The 12,500-nt window shown below is 46.6% G+C and overlaps 1 protein-coding gene across 1 annotated transcript in view; it reads left to right on the forward strand.

The window, feature by feature from the left end:
* Positions 1 to 6,235, forward strand: part of LOC308160813 (ATP-binding cassette sub-family E member 1-like) — a gene marked incomplete at both ends in the record, with an annotated part of 9,779 nt that extends 3,544 nt beyond the window's left edge. Inside the window, 11 exons of the mRNA XM_080534750.1 lie at positions 30 to 126; positions 318 to 407; positions 653 to 774; positions 1,653 to 1,874; positions 2,110 to 2,169; positions 2,302 to 2,360; positions 2,561 to 2,671; positions 3,134 to 3,276; positions 3,724 to 3,846; positions 4,271 to 4,382; positions 6,101 to 6,235. Of these exons, the coding sequence (XP_080390876.1) occupies positions 30 to 126; positions 318 to 407; positions 653 to 774; positions 1,653 to 1,874; positions 2,110 to 2,169; positions 2,302 to 2,360; positions 2,561 to 2,671; positions 3,134 to 3,276; positions 3,724 to 3,846; positions 4,271 to 4,382; positions 6,101 to 6,235 (1,274 nt within the window). The remainder of the gene's footprint in view (positions 1 to 29; positions 127 to 317; positions 408 to 652; positions 775 to 1,652; positions 1,875 to 2,109; positions 2,170 to 2,301; positions 2,361 to 2,560; positions 2,672 to 3,133; positions 3,277 to 3,723; positions 3,847 to 4,270; positions 4,383 to 6,100) is intronic.
* Between the last annotated feature and the right edge of the window lie 6,265 nt (positions 6,236 to 12,500).

The following is a 12,500-nucleotide window of genomic DNA, read 5'->3' on the forward strand; positions in this document are numbered from 1 at the left end:
CTCTCTCTCTCTCTCTCTCTCTCTCTCAGACCTGACTCATCTGAAGGACAGGAACGTGGAGGACCTCTCAGGAGGAGAGCTGCAACGTTTCGCCTGCGCTGTGGTCTGCGTCCAGAAGGCTGACATGTGAGACACACACACACACACACACACACACACACACACACACAAACACACAGCAGCCTTCACTATTTACCAGATATACTAGTAACATCTAAAATTGTTTTGATTTATGATTTAACATCCCCCAGTTGACATTTATTCCCATTTTCCTTGTGATTTCTGAATATTGGGATTTATGTTTGTTGTCATTCCAGCTTCATGTTCGACGAGCCGTCGAGTTACCTGGACGTGAAGCAGCGTCTAAAAGCTGCCAACACCATCCGCTCCCTCATCACCCCAGACAGGTGTCTATCCACACACACACACACACACACACACACACACACACACACACACACACACACACACACACATACCCACTCACTTACAGTACATACACCAGACCGATATTTATCGGACACACATATACACACACTCGGGTCCCATTCGAGGGCTGCGTTCCTGTGGCAGCATCTGTTCAGTGTGGCTTGACCGTGTGGCTTGACAGTGTGGCTTGACCGTGTGGCGTGTGGCTCTGTCTCTGTCCCAGATACATCATCGTAGTGGAGCACGACCTGAGTGTGCTGGACTACCTGTCTGACTTCATCTGCTGCCTGTACGGAATGCCCAGTGTTTACGGAGTGGTCACCATGCCTTTCAGCGTCAGGGAAGGTACTCACCTTTTCGCTGGGTTATTTCTGTGTGTGTGTGTGTGTGTGTGTGTGTGTGTGTGTGTGTGTGCGTGTGTGTGTGTGTGCGTGTGTGTGTGTGTGTGTGTCTGTCTGTCTGTCTGTCTGTCTGTCTATCTGTCTGTCTGTGTCTTTGTCTTTGTCTGTGTGCATGTGTCCTTACCAGTGTCACATCTAGCAGAGGGGGTCTTTACCCATCTTCTATAATTCATCCACCTACGAACTGATGATGTGCCTCATATTTATAAACGCAGCGAGCGAGAGGTTAAAACTGAAAAATGACTATGCCCTCCTTTTAACCAGACCATCTCATATGTATGCAGGTTGCCCATTGCTCTAGTATACAATGTATGGAATAAAACTATAAATAATAAGTAATAAAAGTATGGAGAAAAATATTTCCTGTGAAAATATCAGTGCGATTCAACAGTTCAGGTTCACCATTTCATATAAATATAATAGCCAGATAATTTACACAGATCTACATTGCCATAGTTTAACTATGTTTGACAGAGGTCAGGATGCAGGTAACACCACACACACACACACACACACACACACACACACATCACATTTCTGACAGATATGACCCAAAACACAAAGCCACAAATCCCCTGAGCAATCTTAACATGTAGGTGTGGGAAAAGTCTGGAGATTTGGAAATGGAACATGCATGCAACTCTGCGTGGTTGTTCTGGTCTTACTCCCAGAATAATATCAAGAGAAAGCAAGTCCTGTGTCCGTGTGACCACTGTTGGGCTGTCAAAGAATGGGTTTCCCAACACAGTTCTCCTCTCCCTCTCCCTCTCCCTCTCTCTCTGCTTCTCCTTTCCCTCTCCCTCTTCCCCCCCACCCCCCCAGGCATCAACATCTTCCTGGACGGCTATGTGCCCACAGAGAACATGCGTTTCCGCCCGGTGCCTCTGGTGTTCAAGGTGGCCGAGTCGGCCAGCGATGAGGAGGTGAAGAAGATGTCTCGCTACCGCTACCCTCACATGAAGAAGACCCTGGGAGACTTCTCCCTGGAGGTCCAGGAGGGGGAGTTCACCGACTCTGAGATCATGGTCATGTTGGGGGAGAACGGTGAGGTGTGTGTGTGTATGTGTGTGTGTGTGTAATGAAGAGGGAAGCTAACCTGTTCCCATAGCAGCAGTCGTTATGGAGATAGTTATCTATAGCTAACCTCACTCGAACTGATCGTGCGTGCGAGCGTATGCATGTACATGTGTACGTGTAGGTATGTATGTGAGTGTGTGTGTGTGTTTATCTATGATTCCTGTATAACAAACAAGTAACTTCCTCTCTCTCTTTCTCCCAGGGACGGGCAAAACCACCTTCATCAGAATGCTGGCAGGGCACCTGAAGCCAGATGAAGGAGGTAAGAACCCCCCCCCCCTTCTCTGTTCTCCTTCTACTCACACTAATGTCATGTATTCACTAGTATGAGTTGACCACGCTGACTGTCCTCTGATGCATTGTGTTCCATTACCCCCCCCCCCCTCCCCCCCAGATGAAGTGACTCCCCTCACCGTCAGCTACAAACCCCAGAAGATCAGCCCCAAGTTCCAGGTACCGGAAGCCCCCCCACCCACCCACCCCAGTCACTGTCCAGCCTCTCTGAATCACCAAGACCACACATGGTACTACAGCTCTACCCCCACCCCTCTCTCTCTCTCTCTCTCCTTCTGTCTCCACCCCTTCCACTCTCTCTCTCTCTCTCTTTCTCCTTCTGCCTCTCCCCCCTCTCCCCTCTCTCTCTCCCTGTGTAGGGCAGTGTGCGAGCCCTTCTCCATCAGAAGATCCGGGACACCTACACGCTCCCCCAGTTTGTGACTGACGTGATGAAGCCCATGCAGATGGAGAGCATCATCGACCGTGACGTACGTCTGACTCATCAGAGCTGTGCTGCCCTTAATGACTTTCGACTATCGGCTTTATTTGATATAGCGAGATCGATACATGTCAATATGGCCAAATGCATCACAAACCATCACAGGATGATGATGATGATAATATAATAGTAGGATAGAATACATTTTTTATTATTTTTACAGCAGAATACATACACACATTTCATGGCACATTTATTTTTTCTTATAACTGCGTGTGTGTGTGTGTGTGTGTGTATATGTGTGTGTGTGTGTGTGTGTGTGTGTATATGTGTGTGTGTGTGTGTGTGTGTGTGTGTGTCTGTCTGTCTGTCTGTCTGTTTCTGTCTCTCTCTCTGTCTCTCTCTCTCTCTCTCTCTCTCTCTCTCTCTCTCTCTCTCTCTCTCTCTCTCTCTCTCTCTCTCTCTCTCTCTCTCTCTCTCTCTCTCTCTCTCTCTGTGTGTGTGTGTCCAGGTCCAGAACCTGTCTGGAGGAGAGGTGCAGCGCGTGGCCCTGACTCTGTGTCTGGGTAAGTCAGCTGACCTCTACCTGATAGACGAGCCTTCCTCCTACCTGGACTCTGAACAACGCCTCATCGCCGCTAGGGTCATCAAAAGGTAGCTAGCGCCCCCTTGTGTTCTTCAGCACAGCTCACACATTTGATTTTGACTTATCTTGCTTATTGTCTTGTGCTGCAAAGTCAGGAACCGAAGCCTAATAATGTTACTCTCTTACATTTGTGTAATGTGACTGTATCAATAAAAGTTGAAACTGAAACTTGAAAACATCCTTGAAACATCAGCACCAATCGTAAACCTTTTTCTTTTTCCTCCGTTGTTTGAGAAAAATAATGATGAGAGTATTTTTTATTTTTTATTTATCGTTTCTCTAACGGATGTGTGTTTGTATTGTGATATGTTCTATGATGGTAGAAAACCCAATTTCCCCTTTTTGGGAGTGATATAGTATTCATTCATTCACACATCACATGTCCATCCACAATTCCCTAATCTCCATCATGTTTAAAACAAATATTATCTGTGTTTTTCTCTTTTGGTTTGTAGGTTCATCCTCCACGCCAAGAAGACGGCGTTCGTGGTGGAGCATGACTTCATCATGGCCACATACTTGGCTGACCGCGTCATCGTGTTCGACGGGACCCCCTCCATTAGCACCACCGCTAACACGTAAGTGTGTGTGTCTGTGCATATCTTTGTGTGTGTGTGTGTGTGTGTGTGTGTGTGTGTGTGTGTGTGTGTGTGTGTGTGTGCGTATGTGTCTATGTGCGGGCTGTCGAAGGAGGTCTGTCAAAGCCCAGAGGTTTAGGTGGGGTCCTGTATGACAGCAGCCCACCCAGCCTCATCACTATCAGGGGAAACAACTCTGACATAAGAGCGTTAAACCCACTCTACAGAGGCCGGGAGTTCCTGAGGTCCTCACTTGATATCTGAGTTCGTGGCTTGGACGTTCACGTCAAATAAAATCATGTATTGTTTTTCGTAAGTAACGTTGAGCTCTTTAGGGAGGTGTTGTAACCTAGGACCTCTGTGACCTCTGTGATCTCTGTGACCTCTGTGACCTCTGCGACCTCTGCAACCTCTGCCCTCTCAGGCCACAGAGCCTGCTGGCTGGGATGAACAAGTTCCTGGCACAACTGGAGATCACTTTCAGGAGAGACCCCAAAAACTTCAGACCGAGAATCAACAAGATGAATTCCATGAAAGTGAGGAATAAGTCATGTCATATCATTTAACCAACATAGCCTTTTTTCTTTCTTTTTTTTTTCTTTTTTGGTTAGCTAGCTCATTACTTAACACTAGAACAGCCATGGGTGGGGTCTTTGACCAAGTGAGTAATTAATTATATCTTTGCACAATTTCAGGACTTTCATGACTCTAGGTGTGTGCGTTCTACCACCAAGTATCCTTACATTTTCAAAATCACATCAGGATAAGCTAGTATAAAGCTATTTTGCCTATTTGAGTTTTTCTGTGTAGGAGGCAGGCTAATTTACGACGCGCCAACTAGTGGTCTTTGTGTGTAAGTAGCAGCTTCCCATTGTAAGAGGGGCGAGGCGGCTCTATTAGTAGGTAAAATTGGCACAGCTGTTCTAGTGTTAATGTGTCTGTTCAATTATTAGGTCAGCATGACTTTAACTATGTTGTACATATCCTGACCAATAATGTCGCACCTGGAGCCAAATTTCAATGAAATTCCAAATGTGTCTACCAGTGTCGCATTAGGTCTGAGTTATACATCTGATCTAAGTCTGATCTATACTACTAACTATGTGTTGTACATCCTGTCTGACCCAGTCTATGTGTACCTACATCCTGTCTGACCCAGTCTGTGTACCTACATCCTGTCTGAACCAGTCTATGTGTACCTACATCCTGTCTGACCCAGTCTATGTGTACCTACATCCTGTCTGACCCAGTCTATGTGTACCTACATCCTGTCTGAACCAGTCTATGTGTATCTACATCCTGTCTGACCCAGTCTATGTGTACCTACATCCTGTCTGACCCAGTCTATGTGTATCTACATCCTGTCTGACCCAGTCTATGTGTACCTACATCCTGTCTGACCCAGTCTGTGTACCTACATCCTGTCTGACCCAGTCTATGTGTACCTACATCCTGTCTGACCCAGTCTATGTGTACCTACATCCTGTCTGAACCAGTCTATGTGTACCTACATCCTGTCTGACCCAGTCTATGTGTATCTACATCCTGTCTGACCCAGTCTATGTGTATCTACATCCTGTCTGACCCAGTCTATGTGTACCTACATCCTGTCTGACCCAGTCTATGTGTACCTACATCCTGTCTGACCCAGTCTATGTGTACCTACATCCTGTCTGACCCAGTCTATGTGTACCTACATCCTGTCTGACCCAGTCTATGTGTACCTACATCCTGTCTGACCCAGTCTATGTGTATCTACATCCTGTCTGACCCAGTCTATGTGTACCTACATCCTGTCTGACCCAGTCTATGTGTACCTACATCCTGTCTGACCCAGTCTATGTGTACCTACATCCTGTCTGAACCAGTCTATGTGTACCTACATCCTGTCTGACCCAGTCTATGTGTACCTACATCCTGTCTGACCCAGTCTATGTGTACCTACATCCTGTCTGACCCAGTCTATGTGTATCTACATCCTGTCTGACCCAGTCTATGTGTACCTACATCCTGTCTGACCCAGTCTGTGTACCTACATCCTGTCTGACCCAGTCTGTGTACCTACATCCTGTCTGACCCAGTCTGTGTACCTACATCCTGTCTGAACCAGTCTATGTGTATCTACATCCTGTCTGACCCAGTCTATGTGTACCTACATCCTGTCTGACCCAGTCTATGTGTACCTACATCCTGTCTGACCCAGTCTATGTGTACCTACATCCTGTCTGACCCAGTCTATGTGTTGTACATCTAGGACATGGAACAGAAGAAGAGTGGTAACTACTTCTATCTGGATGACTCAGGCTCATTACCTCCATCCGCCTCCAGCCCCTCTGCTAGGGAAGAGACAGGAGCTGTGGGAGGGGCTAAGGCCAAGGCTCCACGATGACGAAACACCATTTTTCTGATCTCTAGCCACACAAGTGTTTTCACACCGTCGTGGCAAAAATAACCTCTGGCCACATGGAATCGCATATTCAAGTACACTAGGCATGAGCGTCCTGCAGTGACTTGCGTTGAGGTCGATGGTCGGGGAGGCACTGGCTAACATCAGAGCCAGATTTACAAACATACCAGTAATAACCATAGCCGTTATATTTCCTTAACGTTAATCACCAAGACCACTTAGATCAAGGTTATAGTCGTCTGCGATTTTCAGAAGCTGATCTTTAGAGCAACTATCCCAAAAACTCCTCACATGGAGCAGAAACAGTCCGTTCTACATGTGTTTCCAATACCGTCTAGTGCAGCGGTTCCCAACTTTCCAAATCTCTACACTACAGTATTCGCGGCCCACTGTAGCGTAGCGCGCGAAGCAAATTTTTTTTAAAATAATAGCGGTTAAACCATTAAAGCAGAGCGGCGATGTTTTATATAGCAGGTGATCAAATACCAAGATCGTAAATGTTGTATGTGTTCAATATTTACGACCAAACATCCTTATGTGTGTGGGCAACTCCCGACTCCCGACTAGGGTTGCCAGATGGGCTCGGTTTTTTGGGGGTGGAATTAGCGGTTTTAGACTGTGGTTAGGGTGGAAAATGTCGATCCCATCTGGCAACCCTGTTCGCGAGTCCGATTGGGATGGAATGTAGCCAATCAAGAAGCGAGCTGACTTCTTCTTTTCGGATGGAAATATCGCCGCACATCACACACAATACGATCAAGGCTGTTCAATCCAAGATTTTTAATCTTTTTAAAATTAAAACGTTTTTGTAACAAAAAAAACATTTGTTTGCCCATGATTTGGCGGCCCACTTGCAGTACTCTCGCGGCCCACAGGTTGGGAACCGCTGGTCTAGTGCATACATTATTATCAGCCAGGACACTGGCACTGGCTATCAGAGGTTGCACAATACTACTGGTGACCGTATGTTTAATATTTAATATTGTAGTGCCGAGAGACGGGAGTCGGAGGCGGCGTATCAAATGTCACAGCTAGACGTTTATTAACAGACATGAACAAGTTGCTACCACACACTTAAAACAGGAACTAAAACTGAGTACCACCCACTTAACCCTCCGTACGGAACAATACTCCCAACTATTAGTTCCGGGGGTGAATTATGTTAACCCACCACAATATCAGCATTCTTTACACTCCATACAGGTTACACACACATACAGATAGACTTATGTCAAGAGTCACTGGCAGTTTTCAAAGAGTTTTCATAAGCATTATGGAAATAAGGACATGGACATGGCTGATATTCGCAAATGCCTGCTACTTGTCAGGGCATACAACATGCATACCTTTTCAATGCATTTTTTTTTATAAACTCTCCCTCTGTGAACGGCGTGCATGCTCTTGCTATTTCCTCTGCTACTATAAAGCTTGCCTTCACAGCTCCCTCACACTGACTGTTGATGCAAGTATACATCATTTGTTGTTGAATGTTGCGTTTTAATTCTTTGACTTTTTTGTTGCAAGCACAATGACTATTTTGCTTAGACACTATTGTTGTATTCAAATGTCCAAAGTAAGCCATACAATGTGAGATAATTACTTGTTGCACTGACTATTTTGCTTTATCAAACAGTTTAGCTGAAAACCATGACCTATGTAGTTTTGTTAAAGACAAAAGTACTGTGATCCAAATGTGTTTTGTTAAATTGTGCAGTTATCATTTTATACAAAAATGCACTTGATAAATACTATTTTCATATATATTTTCTGCAGTTAGAGTTAGGGTTACAAAGAAAACACCACCCATGTCATTTTAAAGATCTTATGACTTTATATGAAACACTTGGCACTGTAGGTGGTGTGTTCAGTAATGTTCTGGCAGTTGATGAATTAAATATACACCTTTGGGACCCCACATTTTTTTTTACGCAGAATCTTATTAATCAATGTAGTGCCGAGGGTCAATAAAGTCTGCCAAATGTACAACATTCGACTCATTTCCTGAGCATGGTAAAAAAAAAAAAAAAAAACGTAATGAGTGATGTTGTGATGTGGTGATGTTTCCACAAGATGGCGACTCTTGTCCTTCTGTTGCCCATCGTCAGATGATTTACATTTCAAATGATCGTTTGTCCGTTTGTCGGAACTAACGTAAATATACTCCATATATATTTTCCGCCCTTACGGCTACAAAGAAAACCCCATCCATGTCATTTAAATGACACCATCTTATGAATCAATTTAGTGCATAGGGTCAATAAAGTCGACCAAATGTACAACAATATAGAAGGGTGTCTTAATTCGCCAAAAATGCATAAATTATGAGCTGGATCTGCTTCATTTTGTAACCAAAGTTCGGTAAATACCACTTGAAGCATTTGCCACTCTCGGCGGTGAGTGTTACGGAATTCTTTGGCATTTCGTGAGTTAAATATACACCTTTGGGAGATTGGGACCCATAGGAGTGTTGTTTTACAAAGAAAAATCCATCCATGTCATTTTAAAGACAATATGAATCAATTTAGTGCCGAGGGTGAATAAGGTCGGTGAAATGTTCATGATTCTAGCAGTGCCACCGGTGTCTTAAATCGCCAAAAATGCATAAATTATAATGCTTCATTTAGTCACCAATCAAAGTTAGGTAAATACCACATAAACACTTGGCACCCTTCGTGACTGTTCCGAAATTCATTGGCAGTTCGTGAGTTAAATAATTATTAAGAAATTGCATTTCATCCGGACAGGTTATAACCATGCTTATAGCGTTCATCAAAGCTATGTTCTTGCAAAGCCAACCTTTGCCTACATTTCTGTATTGTAAACTCGCTACAGAAGTTATGCCGAATCAAATACAGTAAACGTGCCATTAATGTATATCATCTGGTGTTGCAAGTCAACTATGGAATCAACCACTAGATGGCGGTGGATATCCAACATGTGTGTCTCTTTTGTACTGGTCGACCGACTTCTGCTTGTGACTGACACTTCCCTTGTTTTGTAAAACAAAATAACAAGTCATGCATAAGATATGAACTAAATGAGAAACATGTTGTTGTGCTGGGGTGTTTTTTTTGGAGTGAGGGCTGGGTGAATGATAACAGAATTAAAATGAAGGAAAAACAAATGGAAAATAAATGGAAGAGATCCTCCGAAACAATGACTACTAGCCTGTGTAAGAGTGTACATATTTCTACCTTGTCGCAGAATTCCAACCGCTCCATATCGCTGTCCTGTACGGATGGAACCAATCAAATTTTGTAGCCAATCGAAGTGGTGTTTCTCAGTAAAACACTTGGTGGTGAGTGTTCCAGAATTCTTTGGCAGTTTGTCAGTTAAATACACACCTTTGGGACCCATAGGAGTGTGTGTGTGTGTGTGTGTGTGTGTGTGTGTGTGTGTGTGTGTGTGTGTGTGTGTGTGTGTGTGTGTGTGTGTGTGTGTGTGTGTGCGTGTGTGTGTGGTTGGTGGGTTTACAGAGAAAAACTCGTCCATGTCAGAATTCCAACCGCTCCATACCACTGTCCTGTAGGGATGAACCAATCTCTCAGCTCCCCAGACATCACACAGCGGAGGCCTCCTCTGTGGACTCATAAAAAGGCTTTACATGCAACAGAGGTTACAGGAGGTCAGCTGACGGCGGCTACTGGTGCTGCTGCAGGACTGCTGCCCTGCTCTGCTCTGCTGTCCTGTCCTGAGAGAGCTTCTGTGGTAATTGTCTGTGATCGATGGGTCTTCCCCTTAGGGCCAGGGTTTCAGTGGGGGGAGGGAGGAGAGGGAGGGAGGCAGGACGCTGGCAGGGGGCGGGGGGTAAGTGAGAGTAAAACATGATACCGATCACAACCCCAACCCAAGACGGAAGGGAGGGGTGGATGGCGTGGGGCGGGGGCATGGGGGCTGGGGGGGGCGGGGGGTAACCAATTGGATTGGAGCAGTTAACTGGGCCTTTAAGTGCATTACCCCTGACCCTACCCAGCCCCCAGCCTCCCCTCTCTAAGCCCCCCCGCCACCTGCCTCTACACAGCCACGGCCACAGCTGCAGCCGCCCTGGGGGCTTGTGGCGGTGTGACAGTCAAGGATCAACCCAGGACCAGGACTGGGGGTGACATCATCGCCATGGTCTGGGCGCAGCTCTCTCCTCTTAAGATCCAGGGAAGCTAGGGATGTCCCCGCGTTGATGCCCTACAACAGCCAACAGGGTTCTGCAGCCGCCCTGTGCAAACATAGGTCCCTGTGTATCCAAATCAAATCAAAGTTTATTTGTCACATACACAGAATACAGCCGTAGACGGTGCAATGCCATGCTTAGGGCAAGAGTAGCTCCTCAACAAAGCAACAAAGTAATAATAATAATAATAATAATAATAATAATAATAAAAACAATATCACAAGGTAGAAATGGTCATAAACAGCAGAATAACCATAGTGGGCTGAGAAGATAGGCCTAAATAGTATGTAATAATATGCAGGTATGTGTGTGTACCTGATTAACATGTGTATCTGGAATGGAATGGAATGGAATGGACTTTATTTGTCATTGCTACAGTACAGGTACCAAACAACGACATTTAGGAGGGGTGGCTCCCCTGGTGTTAGGAAAGGAAAAAGAAAACACATTTTAGAAAAAGCATAGATGCATAAAATCACAAGAAGGTAAGGAGCTGGTTTACATCAATAAAGGCTATGTACACAATCCACTGTACTATACTGCACAGATAGTCAACTAGGGTTGTCATATTGCACAAAAAGTATTTTTTCACATTATTTTAAAGTGTCACAGTTTGCAGGCTTGAAAATGTACATGTTTGTGCCTCAGCACTAGCTGCCATACAATCCGTCCGGACTGTCCTGGGCCCAGAACTTAGGCCTTTTCTGTGTTCAGGGCCTTGACGGCCCTGTGGTAGAAGCAGTCCTTCAGTCTGTTTGTCTTAGCGGCCGGGGTCCTGTACCTCCTGTTCGAGGGCAGCTTGACAAAGTGTACGTGCCCAGGGTGGGTCGGGTCCTTGGAGATCTTGGAGGCCCTCCTGAGACAGCGTGTGTTGTACAGCTCCTCCAGAGAGGGGAGGGGGGCGCCGGTGATCTTCTGTGCTGTTCTCACGACTCTCTGTAGCTCGTTTCTCTCCGCTGTTGTGCAGCTGTGGAACCAGTTGGAGATGCCGAAGGTGAGGATGCTCTCCACTGCGCCGTGGTAGAAGGCCACCAGTATCTCCTGCTTGTTGTGTTGTTTCCTGAGGCATCTCAGGGTGTATAGCCGCTGTTGTGCCCTCTTGATGGTGCCTTTAGTGTTGTCCTTCCAGGCCAGGTCATCCCGCATGTTGTGTCCCAGGAATCGGAGGGTTGAGACTCTCTCCACGCTCTCTCCGTCGATGAGCAGGGGCTGGATCTCGGACTTTTTCCTCCTGAAGTCTACGATGAATTCCTGGGTCTTTGACTTGTTTAGCAGCAGGTTGTTAACCTTGCACAGCTTGCTCAGTTGCTCTACCTCATCCCTGTACGCCGCCTCGTCCCCCCCCGAGATACATCCCACCACGGTGGTGTCGTCTGCAAACTTTACGATGTAGTTGCTGGGGTGGACGGGGGTGAAGTCGTGGGTGTAGAGGTTGTAGAGGATGGGGCTTAGCACGCAGCCCTGGGGTGACCCAGTGCTGAGGCTGAGGGCTGTGGAGGTGTGGGGGCCCACCCGCACCCTCTGGGGGCGGTCGGTCAGGAAGTCCTTGATCCACGCACATATAGAGTGTGATAGACCCAGGTCTAGTAGTTTGGTCACTAGCCTGTCTGGAAGGATGGTGTTGAAGGCGGAGCTGAAGTCCACGAAGAGCAGTCTCGCGTAGCTGTTTCCCCTCTCCAGGTGGGATAGAGTGGCGTGGAGAGTCGTCGCTATGGCGTCCTCTGTGGACCTGTGGGCTCTGTAGGCGAACTGGTATGGATCCAGGTTGGGCGGGAGGCGTGTGAGTATGTGGGCCCGGACTAGTTTCTTGAAGCACTTCATGATGATTGGTGTGAGTGCCACCGGGCGGTAGTCGTTTAGGCAGCTCACCGTGCTTTTCTTCGGGACTGGGATGATAGTTGAGGTTTTCAGGCAGGGTGGGACGGTGGCCTGGGACAGGGACTGGTTAAAGATGTTGGTGAAAACCCCGGCCAGCTGGTCGGCGCAGTCTCTCAGCACCCGTCCCAGGACGCCATCCGGCCCGAGGCTTTCCTGGGGTCCACCGCCTTCAGTACCCGTCTCACCTCGTGCTCTGTGAGGGTG

The sequence above is a fragment of the Nansenia antarctica genome (genome assembly GCF_963989245.1).
Source record: "Nansenia antarctica genome assembly, chromosome: 6".
NCBI lineage: Eukaryota > Metazoa > Chordata > Actinopteri > Argentiniformes > Microstomatidae > Nansenia > Nansenia antarctica.